A 23,472-nucleotide genomic window follows, 5' to 3' on the forward strand; every position below is an offset into this window, starting at 1 on the left:
AGAATCACAAAGCCTGCTTCTCCCAGACCTTGTTATCCATCCCCCACACATACACTCCTCCTTGCCTCTTCCCGTTCTTTCTTCTCCTGGGTGGACTCAGAGAACAAACTAGAGTCAGCATCAGGCGTGGCTGATTGGTGATTGAGACCCCTTTGCCCTCAGCTTTGTTCACCCCCTCCCCACTGCCCCTGGGGACTTGGAGTTAGAGAGGTCTCAGAAGAGGGGCTGGTTAGCTCACCAAGGAGAGGCAGCTGGCTAGAGGGCGGGGTGACCTTGCAGGCAGCTGGAGCGGGGCAGGGTGCAGGGTGAATTCATTATTGATGAGCCCTGCACCCCTGGCTACTAATGAGCCCAGGCCGGCTGCTCTAATTGATGTCAAGAAACTTGAGACCCCCGATCAGCTTCCCGCCTGCCAGCTGCCTCTCCTGCGCCCCCTCCCCCTCCTGCGCCCCCAGCTGCTCTGTTCCCTTCTTGGGGCCTCCCTTCTGTCTCCACTGACACAGACATGGCTAGGACTCGGGCCTGACCCTGACCCTCTGGCCCTCTACCCTCATGTCCCTCTGCATCATTCAAGTCTCAAGATGGGAGGCAGACATGCTCTGGAGGGTCTGGGAGATTTGGAAGGGGAAACAGACCAGCGCCTGAGAATTACAGTTCAGGGACAGAGAGGCTGGTGCTAGGTTACATCTGCAGCATTTCTGAGCCCAAGGAATTCCTACCTTGTATTGTGCATCCTCAGGGGAGACCTTGTCACTCTCTGAGACTCAGAGGTAGAGGCACTACACAGACACACCCATGAGAACAGCCCAATACTTACAGCCCACTTCCCCTCCTCATTTCCTCCTCACAATAGTGTAAGACATCTCAGATTTGGCCCTTGGGGTTTGGCTGATGCCACTCCCACCCCTCCCCTTAAAGGGGGAGAGTATGGGATTTCCTTCCTGGAGAATTCCCAGTGCCCTGATGTGCCACAGCTGTCATCCTGGGGAATACTGGGTGGCTCTTTGCCTCATCAGGACTCCCCCTCCCAATCGGTCCCTCTGCATGCATGGATTCTGGGAAGAAGTTCCTGCGGTATGGAAATATCAGAAGTCACAGATTGGAGCATGGAGCAGGCTTGGTGTCCCAGGAGAGGTATTTTGAGATCATGCAGGCACTGCTAGGTGGGAGCCTAAGTTAATAAGAATAGCCCTGGTGATGGAGGAAGAGTGAGGACCCTCCCTTCCCCAAATTCCTACGAACTTGTGGCTGTGCTGCCCTCTGGTGGCTCAATTCTGGTCTAGCAGGACATGGACATCTTTGCCTCTTAAAATTTCATTAGAATTTCAGCACCCCTCTTCGTTCTCTTGCTGGACATTAGGACAGACCTCGAGGAGACAGAGGACCCTGAGGGGTTCCCTCATTCTGACTTCTCCCAAAGACCCAAACCCTATGCCATGTTGGTTAAGAACGAGGGCTTTCACAGTCTGGCGAAGCTGAATTTGACTCTGTGTGACCTTGAATAAATTACATAACCTCTCTGGACCTCAATTTCCCCTCGTGTAAATGTACCTACTCCACAGGATGATGGATAAAAATTAAATGAGATAATGTGTGTAAATTATTTAACACCCCGTCTACCCACCAGTATACAGTAGGCAATTAAAACAAAACAAAAACCTAACCAGCTTTCTTCTGATTTAGTTCTGTGGCCTTTTCTCTCAACCCATTTCATTGCTCTGGTTTAGGGAAGCCCAGGTGAGTCTTCTGGACCATCTTCCCCCACCTTTAGCTTGGTCCCCTGCCCCTCTGCATTCTTCACTAATCTTCCAACACAAAGAGAAGGGATTCCTCTCTCTTCTTTTGGAGCCGTTTGGGACCAGACCTGGTGGGGCTGGGTGATGGGCAGAGGATTCAAGCCCTCTCTCACCCCTTCCATCATCTCTTTCACTTAAGAAAAGGGAACCCCAAAACTAGCTCCACAGTTCCTGGGGGTCACACTCCTGGTTCCCCATGGAAAGAAGCTGTAAGAAACAGGCACTTCCTACCCACCCAGTGGTCTGGTTCCAGGATGGGTCTGGAAAGAGTGGGGTAGGACAGATTCCAGCTCTGGTCAGTGGGGGCACTGGGCTGGGTTTATTGCACTTGCAACAGAGTTTAAATAAGTCCTGGGTATCTGGAGCCGAGGTGGAGGGAGAGTTGGTCAGGGAGCGGAGGGGCAGCGTCAGTGCAGCTGGCGGGCAGAACCCAGATCCTGCAGGCCCAGGACAGCGGGCTCCCCCTTTCTCCGGGGACTGGGGAGGGGCCTGCATCTGGCCAGGGTTAAGTTTCCAGATCTGGTGCCATCACGGCCCCTTCAGGGTCCCGGGCAGTTCCTGACTTCTCCTGAGTCAGAGGTGGAGTGGGCCTCCAGGCCCAGGTCTGGAGCAGGCTCAAATGTATTCCTGGATCTGCCTCGTTAGGTTACCAATGTCTGAGTCTGGGTCCCAGATCAACCCCAGGCCCCAGGTTCGATCTGGCCCCATTAGAGTTCTGATTCCCCTTGGGGTTGGTTCCAGGCCAGCGTCGATCCTGGTGTGGGATATCTGTCCTGAGCTGGGCCTGGGGCACCATCCACGGTTAGTGTTCCTCGTTGGCCACCAGGGTGCAGGCTGTCCAGAGCTGCCATGTCTTGCTCCCCAGGTTCCAGGTTCTTAGCTGGGGACTTCCTGTGGCTCTCTGGCAAGGCTGAGGACAGATCTCTGCAGGCTGGAGCTGGACAGGGAGTCCCGGTGGCACGTCTGGGCCAGAGAACTGGGATTGGACTCCCTAGTTCTGGTTCCAAGTTGCTTTCAGGAAACTCCAAAACGCAAAGGCTGCCGGGAGGCTGGGGCCTCTGTCCCTGGATCTGAGGCCCCCCATCCATGAGGAGGGCATGTGTAAACAAGGGTCCTTCACAGTGCGTGGGGGGAGGGGAGCCCCAGCTCCTCACCTCCCGGCTCTGGCCCTTCAAGTATGTCTCTGGGCTGGGGAGAGGAGCTTCTCCCCGGCCCTCAGCACCTTCAGGAAGCGCCCAGCCCCCTCCCGGTCAGTAGACTGAGGGTGGGGGGATTGGGCCTTCAGGATTGGGAGTCTGGGATCGGGAGGAGTCAGGCATCAGAGGTGGCTGGAGGCTTGAGCTGAGCTTTTTCCATAGCGGTGCCGTATGGGAGGGAGCGTTTGAAGAATCCGAGCTAATGAGGGGAAAAAGAGGAAGAGTTGAGATATTCTGGTTCCCATTTCTCCCCAGAATGGATTCCAAGAGGGAGTGAAGAGGACTAGTGCTTCCAATCTCCCCATCCGGGAAAACTGACCCACATTCCGGCTGTTAAGACTATTTCTCCAAGAAGTCCAGTGGGCCAGGAGGGCTAAGGGTGAGGGTGCTTTGGTGCCATAAAAATGCCCCCAGTTAAACCAGGGATGGCAAATTGGTTTGAACTCAAGTTTGAAGCCTCATTGCCTCATAGTGGCTGCCTCTTGAGAAGTCTGAGGTGACTTCTCGGGTATGATCAATTAGTGATGGCTGCCATGGGTTTCTGCAGGAAGTGACAGCACAAATGCTACATATTGGCCGCCTGTGAGTAACATTGACTTTTAAAGTACTGGCAGACTTATCAGCTTGAGTCAGGAGAACTCTTTCTAAGTTAGGGGCTGTAGAATGAAGGAAAAGATCCTGGAGGCGGTGTCAAGATGGGATGTGTGTGGCTGGGGAGAGGGGGGGGCGTGTGGCCAGAGAACTGGTCTGGAGGCAGATGCTGGAGACTGTGCTGGGTCAAGGGCAGGACTTGATGGGATGGTGGCCAAGTCATGGGCAGGATGCGGCTGACCTTGTAGAGGATATAGATGAGCAGACCGAGGAGCAGGAGGCCAACGAGGACCGCGAGGATGATGACCCACAGCGGGGCGCCGTGGCTGCCTTCGGCCTTCATCCACTGCACAGCCGTGGCCACCTGGGGAGCAAGTCAGGAGACATCACTGAAAAGCCATTAGTTCTTCTCCCCCTCCACTCGGCTCCCACTTGCCATTGGACCGAGACCCACCTCTCCCCTCCCATCTTGGGCTAACAGAATTCTGAACTTCAAAATTCAAATTCCTAAAGTGGGCATGATCGTCTCTCACTTTTGGGTCTTCACGCCGGCTAACTCCCTCTCCCCAGAGAACATCCCTCTCCTCACTGGTTAGCCTGGTGGTTCCTACTTATTCTTCAGGTCTCAGTTTAAACATCACTTCTTCCAGGAGGCCTTTCCCGACTCTGCAAGCCTGTGTTCAGTTGTCCCTATGATGTGTTTCCACAAACATCCTGCCACTTGGCACACGTCTCACTCCCCTGTCCATCTTGCTTATCATCGCATTCCTGTGACCTAGCACAGTGCCTGGCACACAGTAGAGGCTCAATAAATATTTGTTACCATAATCAGGCCAGCCCCTACTCACGCCCCAGTCCTAGCACCAGGCCTGGCACTCTGTCTTCCTCGGCCCAGGCCCCTGAACTCACCTGAAGCTCCTTTCGGGGAAGCTGTCGAGGCAGGATCCGGTAGGGCATCTTCAGGGCTTCGTACACAGCTTCACATTGCAGGCTAAATGGCTGGTGCTCGCGCTGCGGGTGGGGGAAAGGTGTTCAGGGCAGCGCCTCTTGGCACCTAGAGGACGCAGGGCTCCCCATGGTCTGGCTCCAGTTATGGTCTTTCCCTATTTTGGACGCATTCTCTCCTGAATCCCTCTCTATGTTCCTTACATGAGATAATAAATTTATAACTGAATAGTTATAACTGAATAATGTATAATTAGGTAACAGCAATACAAAAAATTTTTTGAATCATTAATGTGGGTTAAGCACCCAGGAAAATGCCTGGCCTATAGTGTGCGCTCAATAATGACTGCTTTTTACTGTTCCTCCATCTGCTTGCCTCTTCAAGGTGGATTCATCTTCCTTTTCTGTTTTCCCACACTTCTTCGCCAGCACGTCTCCCTCCAGCCCTCCCTCCTCTGAATGGGCAGGAGGGGAAGTGGTCAGCCCCAGTTTGGCCACTAGGGGGCGCCAAGGACACAGCCTTGTCTAAACAAGGGTGAGGGAGGGGAGCTGGGCTGCCTGGGTCCCAGTCACCAAAGCGGGTGGCTAGGGCAGTGGGGGAAAGGGAGGGTCAGTCCAGGCAGGCCCACAGGCCGGGGGTCAGGGCTGAGGTGAGGCTCCCTTACCTGCAGGAAGGTCTTGGTCCAGACACGGAAATGCAGTTGCAGACTTCGGCTCTCTTGCCGGTGGAGTGGCCCCAGCTCGCAGCGCAGCTTGAAACACTCAGCCTCTGGGCATTTCTGGGAAGAAAGCAGAGGCTGGAACCAGAGTCCTGCCCTTCTGATGGCTCTGAGGCCCCAGGAAGGTACTCAACGCTTAGGCCCTGACCTTGGTCCCAGGACGACTTACCAGGATCTGAGGCCCTGAGGAGGCAGGGCTTCGGCCTGGAGCATCCCGTCTTTGCAGCCGGTGGTGCTGGGAGCCCTCAGGATCCAACTGGAAGAGGAAACAATCGTTAGCTGCCTCTCCCACCTCATTACAGCATCTCAGTCAGCCTGCACCAGGGGTCCAGAGCAGCCTTGACTTGGTCTTCCATCCATCCAACTGACCACCTCCTATGTCAAGGCATCAAGTTCAGTGCTGAAACACGGAAGCGAGTAAGACTTGGTCCTTGCAGTTTACAGGGAGGAGATGTGTCAGTAAGTAATTAGGGCTCCGTCCCTGCCTTGGGGCCTTTACACTGGCTGTTCCCTCTGCTTGAAGTGCTCTTCCCTGAGTCTTCACAAACAGGTTCATCCTTCTCTTTCAGGCCTCAGTTCACCTGTTCCCTCCTCAAGAGGTTTCTCCCTGATAACTCAACTTAAACAGGCTTGGTGCCACCCTACCCCAGCAGGTTAGCACTGTGCTTTCAACACATCTTAATATCTGTTCCTCTCTCTCCCTCTCTTTTTAATTTTTATTGTCTATTACCCTCCACTAAAATGTCAGCTCCGTCAGAGTGGGGACCTTGTGAGTTTGGTTCAGTGTGCTATTTCCCAAGCCTGTAACATCTGTAGCATCATTTGGTGCAGGCACTCATTTAATTTAAATGTTGTTTATGAATAAACAAACTTTCGAACAGGCATTGGGCCCAGGGAAGTGGGTCTGAAGGCCTTCCAGAGGAGGTGGCACCGAGCTGGGACTTAGGAGTATGCCCAGGCCAGAAGTAAGGGGAGGATATTTCAGGTAGAAAGACAGAAGTACAGTCTTTTCCTCCCACAGCCTCAAGGTGTCTGTGGGTCCCCCGACCCCCTTCCAGTGGCCTAAGTCCTAGCTCTACTCCAGGCCCTTCCTTATTGGCTCTTCCAGGCCCCCAGCGATCTTCCCCAACCACCCTCGGCCTTGGTCCCCCCACCCCCAGGCCACCTCACCTCCAGGCCCTGTGGGTTGGGGGGGTGACTGGTGGTGCAGTTGCTGAGTCCTGTGACCTTGGTAATGTAGAGGAGCTGCTGACCTTCCAGAGCCTGGGGACAGCTGAGCTCCAGCACACCCCGGCTAATGGAGCTGGGGCCCAGGTTGATGAGCTGAGGAGACGAGAGCACAATCATCACGGGAAGGGAGGGAGCGATTCTGCCCTACTGAGACCTGAGTCCTGAGGGACCCCTCTTCCCTGTTGCGAGTCTCCTTTCTCAGGAGTGAGGAAGAAATCAACGGGCAGAGACAGACTCTTCTCCAGGCAATAGTCCTGGAGGTGGCTCCATCCTTTCCTGCTAAGTTATTCAACTGGCCAGGGTTTACCTCTCCCTCCACCCTCCCCCTCTCTTCCTTTCAGTCCCTGTCCCAGCCATCTGTCACTCATACCAGCTCCTCCTTCCCTGTCATTCATCTGGCCACGCCCCCACTCGCGGTCACCCTCCTAGGATCTGGCCCTTCCTGCCTCTATTGCTCCTTACCTCATAGACGTGGTGGACAGCAGGGCCCACGTCCCCCTCCTCCTGTGGTTGGTCTCGGGGATGCCAGTCGTTCACCGGGAATAGCACTGCCTCAGGTTTGGAGACACTAAAGAGGAAGGTGGTTTAGAGAACAGTGGAAGGGACTCCATTCCATATCATCTTTTCCTAGAAGTCTGCCTCCCCTCCCGGAGAGGCCCATTTTGCCCGGGCACTGACCCGTTCAGGGAGACCTGGGCCTGAGCCTCCACCGAGAGCCGGAAGGAAACCACTTCGCTTTGAGAGTTGTTGAGGTTCTTGCTGTGGGATGGAGGAGAGACAGAGGAGGTGCTGGAGCCAAGCCAGGAAGAATTCCACCTGCCTCAGGCCCCGCCCCGGCCCCGCCCTCCTCAGCCCCGCCTCCAACTCAGCCTGGCCCCACCCACTCCCTACCTGAGGATCTGAAAGTCAAACTGGATGGTCTCCTTCGTGTCCCTGAGGTGAGGGACGGTGAACCGAAGGCCTCCCCAGAGCTGTGGGACACGGAGGGAGGATGAGGGGGCTGTTAGATTGGGTTTTTGCTTCAGCCTAGTGGCAGCCCTCCCTGCCGATCCCACAGCTCTGCTCTGAATGAGCTCGTTACTGTCCTCTCGGGGCCTCTCCCGTCCCGGACTCACACTGGCTCCGGCCTTCATGGGGTTGCCCAGGTCACACACCAGCAGGCGGCTCTGGTTCACAGCAAAGTAGTCACAGCTCAGGCTGGAGAAGTTCTGGAGGTGGGGTGGGCTCAGGTAAGGTTTTGGTGGCCCTCTGGCAGTGTCACCTGCCCAGCCCCGCCGGGAGTCCCCTCTCACCCCTGGGTGTCTGACGAGTCCCGAGTACTCAGCTTCCGGAGGGGCCGTGACTCGAAGCTCCGCCTCATAGGCTCCACCCTCACCCACGTTCTGGGCGTGAAAAGTGAGGTTCAGAGAGTTCTTGTCGCCCAGGTACACGTGGTTCTGCTCCCTGGTGGGGACACACAGGGTCAGGGACAGTGAGGAATTAACGCCCAAGCCAGGACAGTGGGCTATATCCGTAATAATATACTAATTAATTATCAGGCACCGTTTATGGAGTCCCGCCTCTATGGCAGGCAGTAGGTTAGACGTTTTGTGTAGATTATTTCATGTGATCCCTCTACAAAGCCAGAGAAATAGGTGCTATTAGCCCCACTAGACAGATGAAGCAGCTGAAGCTCAGAGAAGTTGAGTAATTTCCCAAGGTCACACTGCCAGCTAATATGTCCCTGTTCTACTTTTTTGTGAGCCAAGTGCTTCCAAGCTCCACGTGTCCTGCTACAGGACCTTGGCATCTGAACTTCCCAACATGACGTCAGCCTTCACTTACCCGAACACCTCCAGCTGTAGGTCTGGCACACAGATATTGTCTTCTCCACAGTCCAGCAAGATCTGAGCCTGGGGAGCAGGGAGCCTTGAGAGGGGGAGTTTCGACCCCCTCCCGACGGTTGACTCCCTTCTCCAGAGCCCTGCCCCCGGGGGTCCCGGCCCCTCTCCTCCCAGCCCGTCTCCCCACCCTGTCCTCACCTTGTCCTCTATGCGGTTTTTGCTCTGGTAATGGAGGACTGGCCGGAGGCCATGGCTGTCCACAGGGGCTTGGGGGTCCAGGGAGAAGTTGAGGGCGATGTGAATTGGGGAGAGTTTGTCTCGGAACTCTGACTCGTTCTGGGGCCAGAGGAGAGGGTTCACAGAGTCAGGGGACACTGGGGACCCGGGGGCCCTGCTTCTCATCCTCTCACATCTCTGTTCACTCAGGGCCCTCAAGAATTCAGGTGTCCAAACCTGATCATGTTCACTGTTTCAGAGGCAGCCTGGTTCCCAGCTCCTCCGACAGAAGGGCCCCCTTCGCCAGCCCCCCAAAGTCCCAAGCCCTTCATGGGAATCTTCCAATATCTTTCCCTCCAGAAGGGGCCCCCAGATCTACGTGGCCACCTTCCCAGTCATCCATACCCTGAGGTAGATCTTCATCTCTCTGCAGTCTTCCCGGGCCCCATTCTGAATGAGCAGGGTCTGGGTCAGGGTCGCCTGTCTGGAGGCCAGGAACAGCGCCCGTCGCACTCCTCCCTTCTGCTTCTGCCAGTCCAACTGGAGCTCCACCGTGAAGCCTGCAGCCGGGCACGCATGTTAAGGAGAACCTTTCTCACCTTCCTAATCGATCCAGAGAAGAGGTGCCCAGGTCCCCACCCCTCCATCTCCTGTCCCAAGTGCCTGAGAGGTTCAGGCTGTCTCCCTCACCGATGGAGTTGGGAACATGTTTTCCAGAAGCATTGAGGCAGAAGCTGAGGTTGATGCTGGAGGAAGACCGAAGGGAAAGCTGATGTATCCAATGGAAACAGGCATCCTCCCCTCTCCCTACCTCCCAGACAGACCCAGACTAGGACAGCCCCCTTGGTCCCCTTCCACAGACCTGCTCTCCCTCCCCACCCCTGGGCACAGATGAGGTACTGCAGACTCCATCCCTGCCATCTCCTGGACCCCCGCTCACCAAGCCACAGGGTTTCCCTCCAAGCTGCAGCTGCGCTCCTCTGGGTTGAACATGGCGGGAAAGATGGTGAGGGAGGCACTGGCAGACACGATGGGGCGACCCCTGCCAAAAGTCGACATGGGGTCAAAGAACTAAGACTCCTGGGGAACCTGGGCACAGGAAGCTGATGCCTGAGCCCCAGGATCCCAGTTTCAGCCCTATTGAGAAATCCCTCAGTTCCCCACTTCTCCCAGGCTGCCCCCCTGCCCGAGTTCATACCTGTACACCACAGCCTTGTCCACACCAAAGGACCCCACAATTAGATCTGCAAGAAGCCAGGAAACTATCCTTTACAGCAAGCCCCAAATCAGGATCCTTCCCTCCCAACCCCTTCTAGTTTCACTGCTCAAGGAGGCCGAAGAGACAGGACAGCGCCATCTAGTGGCACCATCCTGGAACTGCACCCGGGAGCTTAGGAAAGTGCATTGGAGGGGCTGGGGGTCTGTGACCACGGAGTTCTAAAGAGGCTTCAGGCACAACTCACCAGGGTATCCGTTGCCATCCAGGTCGCGGCCTCCTCGAAGGGCAGAGCCAAAGAAGTCCGGCGTGTGGCCAGCTGCCCACAGGGGCAGCAGAACCTGGGAAGGCTTAGAGACCAGGCCCCCAGGCCCCCCAGGGAATACAAACACCACTCCCTGCCGGTTCTCCCCACCAAAGGCAGCGCCAATGGCTACATCTGCAAGACACACGACACACACCAGTCAGCAGGCCAGGAGTCCAAACCTCTACCACCAGACCCCAGGACCCTATTTTCCCCATCTGTCATTTCTAGTATTCTAATCTCTTCAAGCCCCAAGACTTGACTGGGACGTCACTGGGGGTCTGGGCATTTTATCTGACAGCGATCTCTCCCCACATCCCTTCTGACTCAGGCCCCTGACTCCTCATCACCAGCTGGAGCCCACAGTGCTCACCGTTATAGCCATCCTGGTCCAGGTCCCCCAGCGGGGTCAGGGAGCTGCCGAACCGACCAAACTCATCATGGCCAGTGAGGGTAAGGGTGGGTGTGGGCTCCATGCCGGCGGGGCCCTGCAGGTAGAGGTAGACTCTGCCCACCTCCTGTGGCCGCCCGTCTGCCGTCCGCTCCATGAGCAGGGGCGCCCCTACCAGCAAGTCATCCAGCCTGGGGGTGCGGGAAAAACCAGGCATCCTGAGACCATGCCTCACCCCATCCCGTCCTCGATCCCAGTGCCAGGAAATCCCAGGCATCCCGGATCCTGGGCTCCCTCCCACCCAAGTGAGAGACCCAAGGTCTTCTGGTCTCTAGCTCTCAGCTCTCTCCTTGCCCCTGAGCAGAGGGGATGCAGGCACAAGGAGGAGAATCCAGGTTTGCATTTTCCTGTCCTCCCCACAACCCTTCCCTCCTAGAGGTGAAGAGGGCACTGTGTGGTTCCCTTCCCCCACTACTCACCCGTCCCCATTGGTGTCTGTGGCAGCCACCGCGTAGCCAAAGTAGGAGGCCATCTGGGTTGGGGGACAAAGAAGCAGCACTGGGTCAGAACTAGGCAGAGACTCCAGGGGGCCTGAGAACTTGGGCTGAGCTTACTAGCTCAGGGCCAGGACTTGGCTGACAGAGTGCCAAGCTCGGCTGCACGTGGGGGTTGTCCTCACCTGTTCCCCTGAGAAGTTGTAGAGGGACCGGATGTCTGAGCCATTAAGGATGGTGACCTGGGGATGAGGACATACATCCATTGGTCCCAGATTACCAGACTAGCCCATGGATGGAAGACAAATGGGTACAGGATACCCAGGGGCAGGCAATCCTTGGAGACCCACTTGTCCCCTAATTCCCTCCTTTGCTTTGCCTCGCATTCCCTTCTCTACACTGGGCACCTCCATCCCAGGGCAACTTCACCACTTTACCGCATGTCACTTATCACATACTGACAGACTTCACACTTATCTCGCTGTTGTCCATGTCTACCCACTTGAATGTCAGATTGATGGGGGCAGGAGCTTGTTTTTGTTTTTGGCTTTCTCCCCAGAGCCTAAAGTAGTGCTTGGTGAGCAGCAGACCCTCAATAGTTATTAGCTGAATGATTGAGGCCTCACCTCTCAAGTCCTCCCAAACCACACACACTCGTGTCTCCATGTCCCCTCTTAGTGACTGGCCCTACCAGTCCCCTGAGTCTCTTGACTCTTCACTCTCCTCCCCACTCTAGCTGCAGTTCCTCAGGTGTGAGCCCTCTCCCAGGGCTGCTGGAGGGCCCCCTGCCCCCGCCCCCTGCCTTCGGCGCCCTTCCCCCTCTGCAGCAGGACGGATCGCCCCAGAGCCCATCTTGAAGGGGCACCTCTGGCTTGGAAACCCATGCTGGTTCCCTGCAGCTACTGCCCTGTCTCAACTTCTTGGTTGGTCCTCCGAGGTCCTGGAGAATCTGGCCCCAGCCTATCTGGTTTTGCCCAAATTTGCCTTATTCTCCTTGTCCTCAGTCAGCCCGTGAGTCTGTTAAATTGGCCTAAATTTCCCCCCTTTCCTTCCATGCTCCTGTCTAGGATGCCCTCTCTCCTCATCTCCACTGACACCTCAGAGAAACTCTGCTGATCCATCGCTGCCCTGGAAGGGCGGTTATTCCTTCTCCTACACTGCTCATCATCTTTACCACTTTCCTGAAACACATCATAAGTGCAGAAAGAATGCTGACTTTGGAATAAGACAGATCTGGTTTTAAATCTCTAACCAGCCACCTACTAACTGGGTGATCTTAAACAACTTCTTTGGTCCCTTAGAGCCTCAGCTTTCTCCTGTATAAAATGTGGATGGTAATAGCTACCCTGATAAGCTTGTTGTGAAGAATAGAAATCACAAGTGGAAAAAAAAAAAGAAATCATGAGTGGACAGTGCCTGACGCACTGAGGGGCTCGTGAACAGAATGCACCTTAGATTCCAATTGTGCGTGTGTCTTATCTTTCGTCCTTGATTAGAAGCACCTTATGAGATGGGGTGTGATGTCTCATTCATTTGCTTATCCCTCCCTTGCCTTAATAAATGTTGGTAATTGAATGGGCTACTATGGCACTCTTATCTATATCCTTTTAAAAGCACTTGCTGGGGTCTAATAATAACAGCTACCAGTTGCACCCTGCCTAACAGTTCACCAAGTACTTTCATATGCATTATCTCACATCATCCTTACAAGAGCCTTGTGAGGTCAGAACTATTATTATCTCATTATGTAGAGAAGAATGAGGCTCAGAGAGGTTAAGCAGACCCAAGGTTTTTATGGAATGAAGTGGGGGTAGGAAAAAACAACAGCTTGATTCATCCAGAGTAAGTGCCAGAACCTGAACACAGGCCTGACCCAGGAGCCCATGTTCTGATCCACTTTTTCAACCCTCCCAAGCTGCCATGCACGGTCTTTGTGATTAGCCAGGGGAGGGGAGGAGAGGGAGGGTCAGGCTGGGTCTTACATAACCATAGGTGAGGTTCCCTTTGGGCACACCAGCAACGAAGTCTGCAAAGGGAAGATAAAGTTGTAGGCTGAGGGCAGGGAAAGGGGAGACAGACAAAAACGGTAGGTGTCTCAGTTCCTGTGGCCTCAGGTCCCGGGTCTCCATCCACCCCCCTCCCTGGACCCCAGCCTGGGGACAAACTCACCTTCCATGTCATCACCACTGAATTCACCCACAGCCACAGAGTATCCTGGGGGACAGGGTTGGGGGGTATTGGTGTTCTTGCTTCGGGGACCCTCTGCCCTGGTCTCCTCCAATCCCTTCCCCACCCATACTGGGCCTTCATAGTCAGCCCCAATGTGACACATATGGCAGGGGGCTGGGGAGGCCTGAGCGGGAGAAGGGAGGCGAAGGGGTGAGCGAGGACAGGGGCATGGGAGGTTCTCCACCTGCAGCTCCCTCCACATTTGCTCGCTCACCAAGGTAGCTGTCATCGTAGACGGAACTGGCCTGGCGTGTCTGCAGCTGCCCCTGAACCAGGTTGATCAGGTACTCGGGGTAGTAGGATTCTGCAATCTGCTCCTGGGTGGCGGACAGGATCTGGCCTGGGGAAGGGATGAGGAGGGGATGGCTGGAGGCAGAGGGGGCAGGGAGGAGGGCCCTGGAGACTGGCTGGGTAGGATTTCAGAAGCCTGGTTCAAGAAGGTGAAGCTTGTGGAGGGTGATGGGAGAGGATGGGTAAGCCTCAGGAAAGGGAGAGAGTTGGGACAGGGGCAGAGGAGGGAAGGATGATGATCTTGAGCTGGGAGAGGGATGGGAGGCCGTGTGCCGGGGATGAAGGGGTTGCAGAGGGAGGACTTACCTTGCCAGAAATAGCTCCCCGGTCCACCCAGGACCACACGTCCAGTCTGTGGAGGGGGAAGAAGGGATGTCCACATCTGATCCAGATTCCCTTGTATCCACCACCCACCACGGCTTTCCTCCCAGATCACCCTCTCACCTTGGTGAACTCCGCACTGAAGCCCCCTTGGCAGTAGCCCTGTCCCGCTGCCCAGCTGAAATCTGCAAGGGGAGAAGGTGGTGGGAAGGTGCTCCGCACAGAGGGGTCGTGCAGGGAAGAAACAGAGAGCTTGGGGAAGGAGTTGGGGAGGAGAACAGAGAAAGGACTTCCCTGGACCGGACAGTCCGCATCCAGGCTAATGGGGGGTGGGGGGCTGTGGGGATCCCATGTCCCCTCTGGCCCTACCTGAGCGGCAGGGTGCATACTCCAGAATTCGGGTGAAGTTGCCTGTGGAGAGGTAGCAGGTGCCCACGGGATCGTTCAGGGGCTCCTTCTCAGTGCGCCAGCTGTAGAGGGGTGCACAGGCCTGGGACGGCCCAGGAGGAGGGGGCTTCAGGTTTAGTCCAACAGGGCCTCTCCTCTCTCCCTCCCTGCTGTATCCAACCCGGCCCACCCTGCCACTGAGCCTGCTGGGCCCTCACCAAAATGGAGGAGCCGTGGGCTCGCACCGTTGCTCCAAACCACTGCAAGGACTTGTACTCCACGGGCTCCTCTCCCTCTGGGCTGGACAGCGAGGACTCCAGGATTCGAGAGCCTTGGAGAAGTGAGAAAGGGGAGGCATGCCAGCCTTGGGCAGCTGAGCCTTAGAGCAGCCCCCCACCCCCGGCCTCATGTGCACACGTTTGAGCTCACACACACTCACACAGAACCTGGGGTTTCCTAGAGTTGCTTTGCCCTGGTCCACTTGCCTCCCCGCCCAGCTGGGACCAGGATGCGTGTGGTGAAGTGGGAAAGAACGGCTATTTCCCAGCAGGGTGAGCCTCTGGCTGCACTTCTTTGTCTATACCTGGGCCTGGCTCTCTAGCAGCATCTGTTCAACGTCCTTGACCTTGACCTTCCTCACACCTCTGGATCTCTGCCCCCTAAGTCTCTGTCTCTCTCTCTCTCTCTGTGCATCTGTCTGGCTGTCTCTCTCCTTCCACACCCTCTCTGTCCTCTGTGGTATACGAAAGCCTTTTCTATTCCTCTGTCTTTCAAGTTTTTTAAAAATTAGTCCTTTTCATGCTCTTACACCGTCTCTCCCCGCACTGTCGCCATCTTGGATGCGCTCCTCTTTTGTCCCCTCACCCCAGCCTCTCTCTGGAGCCAAACTGCTCAAGTTCATGTCTGTGCTCCACCATTTACTAGCTGTGTGATGTTGTCTGTTTCCTCACCGATAAAATGGGGTAATAATATCTCACGCTGTCGTTGAAAGGATTAAAAAGTGCATTAATAGATGTAAAGTGCCTAGCACACAGGAAGTGCTCTTGAAGTGTTAGCTGTCATTATTGTTTACCTCTCGGTCTGCCTGGATCCCTCCCATCCATCTTTGCGTCTAGCCCAGACCTTAAACCCCTTGAGGGTGGTGGCTTAATCATGTTTCAATCCCCGGCAGCACCAGCACAGTGCCTGGCGTGCATTATTACTTAGTCAGTACTTAAACGAATCGAATAGTCTCTGTGACTCTCTCTGTCTTTGTCTGTGTTGCTGCTCTGGCCTCCCTGAGTTGCGGGTGATTCAAGGAAAATGCGAGCCACATGTTTCTGAATCATGCCCTCCCTCCTTGGGCTGGGCTAGACTGGGAACGTGGTGTGAGTGCCATGGGGAGCTGCTGCACCGCTACCCAGAGCTGGAGCCGGAGCCCCAAAGCACGTTGCTCTGGAACTGGTCAGGCTCCGCCCCTCATTCAGGCCCCGCCCCGCCCCGCCCCCAAGCTGCAGTCCCACCCCTTAGTCCCTCCCTGAACCTCCCCGACGTACGAAGGCGGTTACCTTTGCCGTCGAATTCAATGGGGGTGCACTGTGCCGGGCTGGTGCCCCAGGGACAGAGGTAGACAGCACCACCCTGCAGCACCCCCGGCTGGCTGGTGTTCGCCTTGGGCGCTCCCACCAGCACGCTGACCCTGTGGAGGGGAAAGGAGAGGCCGTTCAGGGTGGCCCCCAGCTCTTTTCCAGTCTCGCCAGGCAGGAAGGATCCCGGCTGGTCAGGGGCTGGCTAGGGGTGGGGTAGATGCCCCCTGGGTTGTATTTATATCTCAGAAGATGCCACAAATGCCAGAGTCACAGGCTGGAGTCAGGCGGTCCCCATGTGCCGCTGTCACTAACACAACCCCTCCTCTCCTCCCCTGACTCTCTCCTCTACTACCTTCCCCTGTTATTTGGAGGAGGAACCAGAGTCATTTCTGGGAAGGGGCGGGGGCCAGAGGGCCTGGACCCCAGCTCCTCCATCTCCCTATGGACCTGCCAAGACTGCACAGCCCCCGAAACCCCAGGGTCCTCTTATCTAGCTTGTACCCTCTCCTCCCAAGCCAAAGCCCTTCTCTGGGCAAGACCCAGGCGTCCGGCTGCCTGGCTGCCCAGCCCTGCAGCGTGTAGGAGGAAAATGTGAGTCTTGGAAATCAGGCGCAGAAGTGGAGAGAGGAGCTGGAGGATGGTGAAAACAGAATGTTCCCCTGGGCCTGGGCCTGCCTTGACCCTGGGATCTGGTGGGACCTCCCCATCCAGGCTGGATGTCTGTCTCAGCCTCTGAATCCTTTTCCCAAACACCATCCCTAGGATTCTGAATTCAGATCCTGCCCTACTGGGGTCTTAGTTCTGGACACAGTGAAAATACAGAGATGGAGAAGGTTGCCTTTGCTGAGGGTCCTATGTAATGGGGTGGTCATAGCCAAGGTCCTGGGCAATCTTCCTGCCTCTGACTTTGCCTCCATCGTTCCTGGGTCCCTTGCTGACGAGGCCTCTGCACAGCTGTCAGCCCTCTGGTCTTTCTCTTCCAGAGTCTCCCATGAGGACTGCATCTGGCAGCTGGGGCAACTGGAGCAGTGTCCCTGCCAGCCTTGACCTCAGCTCTCCTCCCATATCTGCCTCTGGCACTGCTTCTCAGTCTGTCCCTCTGCCCCTAGACTGCTTGCTCTCTTGGCTCCTGTTTTAGGGGCCCCCTCTCTCTTGATCTCAGTTTTTGGGCTTCTCCCTCTCTGTTGGTTTCTGGCCCCTTTCAGCTTTCAGCATTCCCTGTACCCACCCCCACTACGCCCCGATACTTGGATCCTTTAATCAGCCTTTCTTACCAGGAGTGCCTAAGTCAGGGATTATGGTAGAGGTCACAGAAGCAGCGGTAGGTGTGATGGGGAACAGGAGGGGAGGCAAAACGGGTGACAACAGATGCATTGAGTGGGAGAGGGGTGAGAGGGGCGGGGTCCAATAGGAATGGAGACAGCAGAGGGAACAGCCCCAAGGGACTGAAGCAGGCAGTGAGGGTAGCCCAGTAGGGCCAGGGGATGAGGATGGAGGGAGAAGACAGGTTCCAGAGGAATGGGATGGAGGGGGGAACCCCCCCAGTGAGAGTTCCTGGAGTGATGGGGGGTGGGGTGCCAGCTTCGTTCCCTGGGGACAGGAAATGTTTACTGCTTGTGGCTTCCTGTCTGTTGCCAACCTCTCACTTCTCCGTTTGTCTCCCACCCGCCTGCTGGGCCCCACCCCTCTCACTCCGGCAGTACATTCAGTTGGGGGGTGGACGCCTATTATTTGGAGGCACAGTGACCTGGCTGGCTGCCAGGCATAGTAGGTGAGGTTGGTGGTGGGGAAAGGTTGCATCACCTCGGGGCTAGGGGAGGAGAGAGGGGTGCAACCCTCTGGTAGCAGGCGCAGCCCCAGAACACAGCTGTGGTACAGGAGTTCTGAGTTGGGCACTAGCTCAATGTGGACTTGGACAGTACCCCGTCCCTCTTCCTCTGGGTGAAGAGGTTGAAGAAGTTATCTCGAAGTCTCCGGGAGCTCCGATACTCTTCCAGGAGAGCACAGGGCAGCGGCCAAGGGACCCTGCTCCCATCCCTAATTTTCCCACCACTCCCTGCTCTTGGGGAGGAGCTGAGCTTGAGGGCTCCTGGGATGGCCTGAAGAAGAAGCTTGGCATTTGCCAGGGTTGGAAGGTAAGAGAGAGACCTCACAAGGCTCATAAACTCCACAAACCGATGGGCCAGGTATCTGCTGCAGCTGTGTGAAGGTTTGGGAGACCTGGCACGCAGGCAAGGGACACAGACCCAGGCCTAGACCCCCTCAGTACCCATGGCTTATACCTAAGGGTTCAGTGGCCCTTCCTTCCCAGATCCCTCAAGTCATTCCGATACATAGTGCCCTCCCCCACGTACCAAGTGAGGTGCTGGTGTCAGGGATGGCGTGTCACATAGCTTATCTTTATTCTCCCCCTCCTAGTGACTGCTTCCTAAATCCTGCAGCAGTTGGGCCCTACTAGGGGTCCAAGAAGGTAACAATGGGGGGTCCTTGTGCTATTTTCAATATTTCAGAAAGCCTAACGGAAATCATGCATTTACCCGATAAGGCAGCCCAGGCTAATTAAAACCTCAAATGTATTTGCTTTGGGCTGGAATTATATCAACTCATGTGGGGAAACTGGCTATCTTATCTTGGTCAGAAGCTCTGATTGGCAACTATAGATGTCTTCTTGTTCTAACTTCTAGTTGATTAAAAAAAAAAACACAGGAAAAAGGAATTAATTATTCCTTCCTAAATGCAGTTTGGCAGATAAACTCTCCCAAAATATGGAGACCAAGGGAAGAAATAATTGCCACCATTTATTTTGAAGCCTCAGAACCCTGACAGTCTATAGAGTTCGTTCTTGGAGACCCAGGCTGCCACAGCTGGAAGGCACCGTGGAGAGCAGCCACCAGACATCGAGTAAGGGGAGGCCAGTATGGCCCTGACACTCCTCCCCATCGTCTTTTATTTGTTTGTTTGTTTGTTTGTTCATTTAATTTATTGGTGGAGGGAGATAATTTGGTGTATTTATTTATTTATTCTTGGAGGAGGTACTGGGGATTGAACCCAGAACCTTGTGCATGCCCAGTATGCGCTCTGCCACTTGAGCTATATCCTCCCCCCTTCCCCATCTTCTTTTCAAGCAACCTCTTTTCTCTATTTTATACAGAATGCCCTGGTAAGATATCATTTGCATTTGAAATAAATACACAAATAAAGGAAATAAAGAAAAAACTTTAATTAAGAGAACTGCTGACCAAGCCCCATGTCCTCATTATACAGATGGGAAAATTGAGTCCCAGAGAAGTTAACTAACATGTACAGGGTCACTCAGAATCCTTCCCAACAAATGAGCTAGAAGCTAGGAATCTTGCTACCTAGGCCAGTATCCTGGCCTACCCTGTTGCCAATCTGTCCCCTCCTCTTCTCCCCACTATCTCCCCAGCCAGGCTTCTGATTAACCAAGTTCCTGTTCAATACATGGTTACTTTTTGACTGTGGTCCTGACAAGGTCGGGGTGGAGAGCAGCAAGTGGACCGGGCCAATTCCTGCAGGTCCCACTGCAGCCCTGACGGGGCTGAGGAGACAGCAGGTTCTGGGTCTCCCAGTGTATTCTCAAGGGAAGTGCCTGGCTGGCTGGAAAGGGACAGTTGCCTCCACTGTGGCAGTTCCAGAAGGCACTAGGGAGCTGGGTTAAGGATACCGCACGGTTCAAGCTCGTGTCTTGGGCCAAGTCACTTCCCCTCTCCAAGACTTGGATTCTCTACCCATAAAATGATGGGTTGCCCTTGAATGGTCCATAAACAAACTTCCAGTTCTAAACGTCTATGATTCCTGAAGCTTCAGTTTATATATACGTATGTATGTGTGTGTGTATATATATATATATATATATATATATATATATACACACAATCACAAGGATTTTTGTAATGATCCAACAGAAAAATTGATATGAAAGCACTAAGGAATGTGAGGAACTATTATTACTGTCACTTCTATAAGCAAATATTAAAAGCAAGTAAGAAGACATGGGGGAAAACTTAGACAAAGAACTAGGTGGTGTCCAGGGAGGAGAGAACCAGAAACAGAAAACAGCTACCTCAGAAAAATTATGCCTCCTGTGTATTGTTCATCCAGTATGGACCAAGAACCGTTTATATGTATAGTGTCTCATTTAGTCCTCAGAACAGCTGCATAAGTTAGATGTTTGATTTTCACAAGGAGACCAGGCTCCAAGAACTTAAGCAACTCACCCCAGATCACACAAAGAACAAGTATGTGGTGGAGCCAGGATGCACACCCGGCTCTGCCCGATGAGAGGTGGTGAAGGGGGCCAAGAAGACTGAGGCTCTCCCTCTCCGGTGAGAGACCCAGGTGAGGCGCTATGTTTGTCGCCTGCAGGGAGGAGGGGGTTGAAGGCCTAGCTGTGGTGGGAGGGCGGTCACTGGGGAGGTGGAATGTTCTGAGTGAGTCCTGCTCTAAGAGTGCATTGTAAAGCGAAAATGAGAGGGGGAGGTGTGCAAGCTGGACACCTGGGTTCTCTTGGGAGGAGAGATGAGCAGAAGGGGAGGGGGAAGGGATGAGAATGCTGGGTCCTGTTTGAGAAAAGGGCTTTGGGGACTGCAGGATCAGGCTAGGGGCCAGACAGACACCTAGGGTATCGGAAGTGTGTGAAAGTCCAGATGTTTTAGAGGAGTATTTTAAAAGGGAGATGACACTCTTGTTAGGTGGGGGTGGAGGAAGAGGAAGGTTAAGAGCCAGATAACTGGATACCCTTATGTGGGGGAGGATCCCATCCCCTCCCTCCCTCTTCTCTGCTTCATTAGGGTTGTGGTAAGCAGTTTGAGGGGGCCTGGGGGAGGCCAGGCCTGGCAGAGGCTCTAGACCAGGGTGATGCAATGGGGTTTGGGCAAGAGGCCAGGGGGGTGGGTGGGGGTTGGGTGGGGACCTTGAATAGCCCAGAACCAACAGCTGGGGCCTAACCATCTTTCTTTTTTCACATCCCCAAGTCCTCCAGACAAAGGAGAAATTTGCCCCTGTTCCCTAATTGAATTACCTAGATTAACCCATTTTCTCCTCAAATTAAAGGAAATGAGTAGAGATCATTTAACTATATGATGTGTAAAAACAGCTCACCTCCGGCAGAGGTCCTAAAAACCTGGTTGCTGGGTGGTGGTGGGGAGCAGTGGCAAGCTCAGAGACCAGAGATGTAGAAGAAAGAGGGTTCCTTCAGTTACCATGGAGGGTCAGCATCTGGCGTCTGGGAGTCCCTGTCCCAGTCGGGGAGCAGCTTCCTTCCCTTCTTACTCCCCTCACCGGCCACATTTAAACAAGCACCCTTGCTCTAAGGTTGCCTAGCTTCTTCCCCAAGCCTGCTGCCTCCCCATTTTCCTGGTACTCAGGGTCCAGTCTGCTGGTCACCCTGCTGAGCTGGGAGTGAGGATCCTCCTTTGAGACTTCCCCAATCTCTGATGTCCTGTATTCTGACGCTGTGGGGCCTTGCGAGCCCGCGTCTCCCCAGCTCCCTACCCCAGCCCCAGAAGTCCCAGTCTCAGTTCAGCGCCAGCCGACAAGCTACAGGAAATCAGCCTCTCTCTTCCTCCCAAGAGCTAGAGGAAGAGGGAAACCGCCCACCCCGCTTCACGCGCTTACACACACCCCTCCCGACACATCCGAGCGCTCGCCCTTGGCTGAGCCAGACCCCAGCCCCAGCCCCAGCCCCCTCAGGACCAGCGTCCCGGGACTCTCCCAACTCCCCGTATCCCCTCATCGGAACAGAGATTAGGGGTGAAGGGCGGAGTGGGAGACCGAGGAAAAAGGGGAGGGAGACGCCGTCCCCTCCGGGTTTTTCCCAGTCTGAGTTGAGGGGGAGGGGAGGATGAGGCTGGCCCCCATTTAACCTCCAGACTCCCTCAGTCTCCGACTCCCCTCTTATTACACACACCTCACTGTACTTCGACCCGTTCTCTCCCCGCACAATGGCCCTCAGGGGTCCCGGGGTCTCCCACTGCTTCAAAAACCTCTTCCTGGCCTCCGCGCCCCCTCTCGGTCCCCATCCGCCTCCGGTCCCGGCAGCTCAAGGATCTCAACCAGAGACCCTCTGCTCTCCATTTACGCGCCCTCCTCTTCTTTGGCCCTGAGACCCCTGACCAGGCTTCTCCAGCTTCTAGCTTCGTGTCCTCTCCCCACCCCACACGTTTCCCCGCTGATCGCTCTCAAACTCCTGGCCCCGCTCCACGCCGGCCACTGTCCCCTCCCTACTCCAGCACGGGCCCCCAACTCTAGCGTGGGCCCCCAACTCCAGCCCTAGTCCTTCCAAACTCCGCCTCCCAAACTCAAGCCTTGGTCCCCTCCAGACTCCAGCCGCGCCCCCAGTCTCCGGGCGCGCCTCTCCGCCCCCCGCCAACCCGCCGCCAACACTCCTCAACTTACCCGTCGGTCCCCGGCCGGTAAAACTCCACCGAGAAGCCGAAGAAGGAGCCCGGGGGCCCAGAGAGCACTGCCGGGGCCTCCGCGTCTAAGTTGAAGCCCCCAACCCTGGGCGGCGGCGGCAGCAGCAGCAGCAACAGCGGGGGCAGCAGCCGCAGCAGCGGGGGGCGGCGGCGAGGGCCCCAGCGCAGCTGCACCGCGTGGAGAGGGGACGCTGGCGTCCGGCTCCCCATAGCGCCCGCTCTTCCCTGTCCTGGGGCCACCGACCCGGAGCCGCTTCCTAAACCTCCCAGAGGCGAATGACTCAACGCGGGGAGGAGTTTGCCAAACTCCCGGCTGAGCCCTCCCCCCGCCTGCCGGGGGGGCGGGCGGGGGGGCATTCCTGGGTCCCTGGAACGCTGAGCCCGCGCCCCCCACCCCGAAGGGGCGTGGGGGGGCCGCACCTTTCCACTTTCCTCTCCCCAGCCCCAGCTGGAGGCCGGTTGTCTGGACTGGGTCGGACTGGGCGGGTTTGGGCTCTTCCCCCTCCTTCCCTCCGCTTCCCCCTCCTTCCTCCCGCCTCCTTTCCAGATGTACAACGTAAACGCTCGGAAAAGGAGTCGGAAAAAAGGAGCAGAGAATTTCCTAATGAGGAAAGGAATCACCTCTGGAGGGCGGAGGGAGTCTGTATATGTGTGGGGGGTCTCCCTCACTAATTCAGGGAGGGGACTTTGGGGTCTAAATAGACAGGAGACTCCCCTGGCATCTGGCCAACTGGGATTCCCCCTTGCCTTCCGGGGCCACGGGGTGCCTGGGTTCCAGCCAGCTGGATTTGGGACTCAGGAGTTGAGGTACAGAGTGCTCCCAGTCAGTCTGATCTGATGGAGGAGCTACATTGGGCTCCTGGAGTTCCGCTCCCCGCCCTTCCCCCCACCCCAAACTACTAGAATTGAAAACTCAGAAGTTTGGGGGTCACTCACCAGAAGGATTCTGGTCAAAGCCTCCCCCTTCTTGGCTGTAGGATATGGAAACCTCTGTTGAGTCCCTTCCTAGAATCTGGCGTTGCCCAAGGGTCTGGTAGTGGTAGGGAGGGTCTCAGAGTCTTCTTGATCACACTGGACTAATTCCTACAACCTGGAGAATTGTAGCATGGAGTGGGGTGGTGGTGGTGTCTTGCAAAGGGGCCCAAACTTTAGCTTCTATGTCTTTTGGCTCTGGGAGCTGGAGCCCAGGACCCCATTCTCCCTACAGTCCCTGTGGATGGAGAGGAAGGGGCTGTAGCAAGAGAAGGCAGTGACCCCCTGCCCAACCCTTCCCCCAGCCCTGGCTCTGTGTGATGAGATCACCTTTCAGGATTCTAGT

The 23,472-nt window shown here is 55.5% G+C and overlaps 1 protein-coding gene across 1 annotated transcript; it reads right to left on the reverse strand.

The window, feature by feature from the left end:
• Positions 1-2,092: 2,092 nt before the first annotated feature.
• On the reverse strand, positions 2,093-22,445 carry ITGA5 (integrin subunit alpha 5). Its single transcript, XM_031462372.2, has 30 exons — positions 22,135-22,445; positions 15,697-15,827; positions 14,368-14,480; positions 14,132-14,252; positions 13,886-13,947; positions 13,748-13,793; positions 13,365-13,490; positions 13,091-13,135; positions 12,904-12,947; positions 11,107-11,163; positions 10,907-10,959; positions 10,410-10,618; positions 9,980-10,171; positions 9,715-9,760; positions 9,457-9,558; positions 9,207-9,262; positions 8,922-9,076; positions 8,499-8,636; positions 8,302-8,369; positions 7,770-7,920; positions 7,593-7,685; positions 7,369-7,448; positions 7,156-7,236; positions 6,940-7,045; positions 6,418-6,570; positions 5,417-5,503; positions 5,194-5,307; positions 4,493-4,594; positions 3,825-3,947; positions 2,093-3,191 (listed from the first exon to the last, which is right to left on the reverse strand). Exons 1-30 carry the CDS (start codon positions 22,362-22,364, stop codon positions 3,108-3,110), a joined length of 3,168 nt encoding a protein of 1,055 aa, XP_031318232.2. The 5' UTR covers positions 22,365-22,445; the 3' UTR covers positions 2,093-3,107.
• Between the last annotated feature and the right edge of the window lie 1,027 nt (positions 22,446-23,472).

The sequence above is a fragment of the Camelus dromedarius genome, chromosome 11 (assembly GCF_036321535.1).
Source record: "Camelus dromedarius isolate mCamDro1 chromosome 11, mCamDro1.pat, whole genome shotgun sequence".
NCBI classification, from domain to species: domain Eukaryota; kingdom Metazoa; phylum Chordata; class Mammalia; order Artiodactyla; family Camelidae; genus Camelus; species Camelus dromedarius.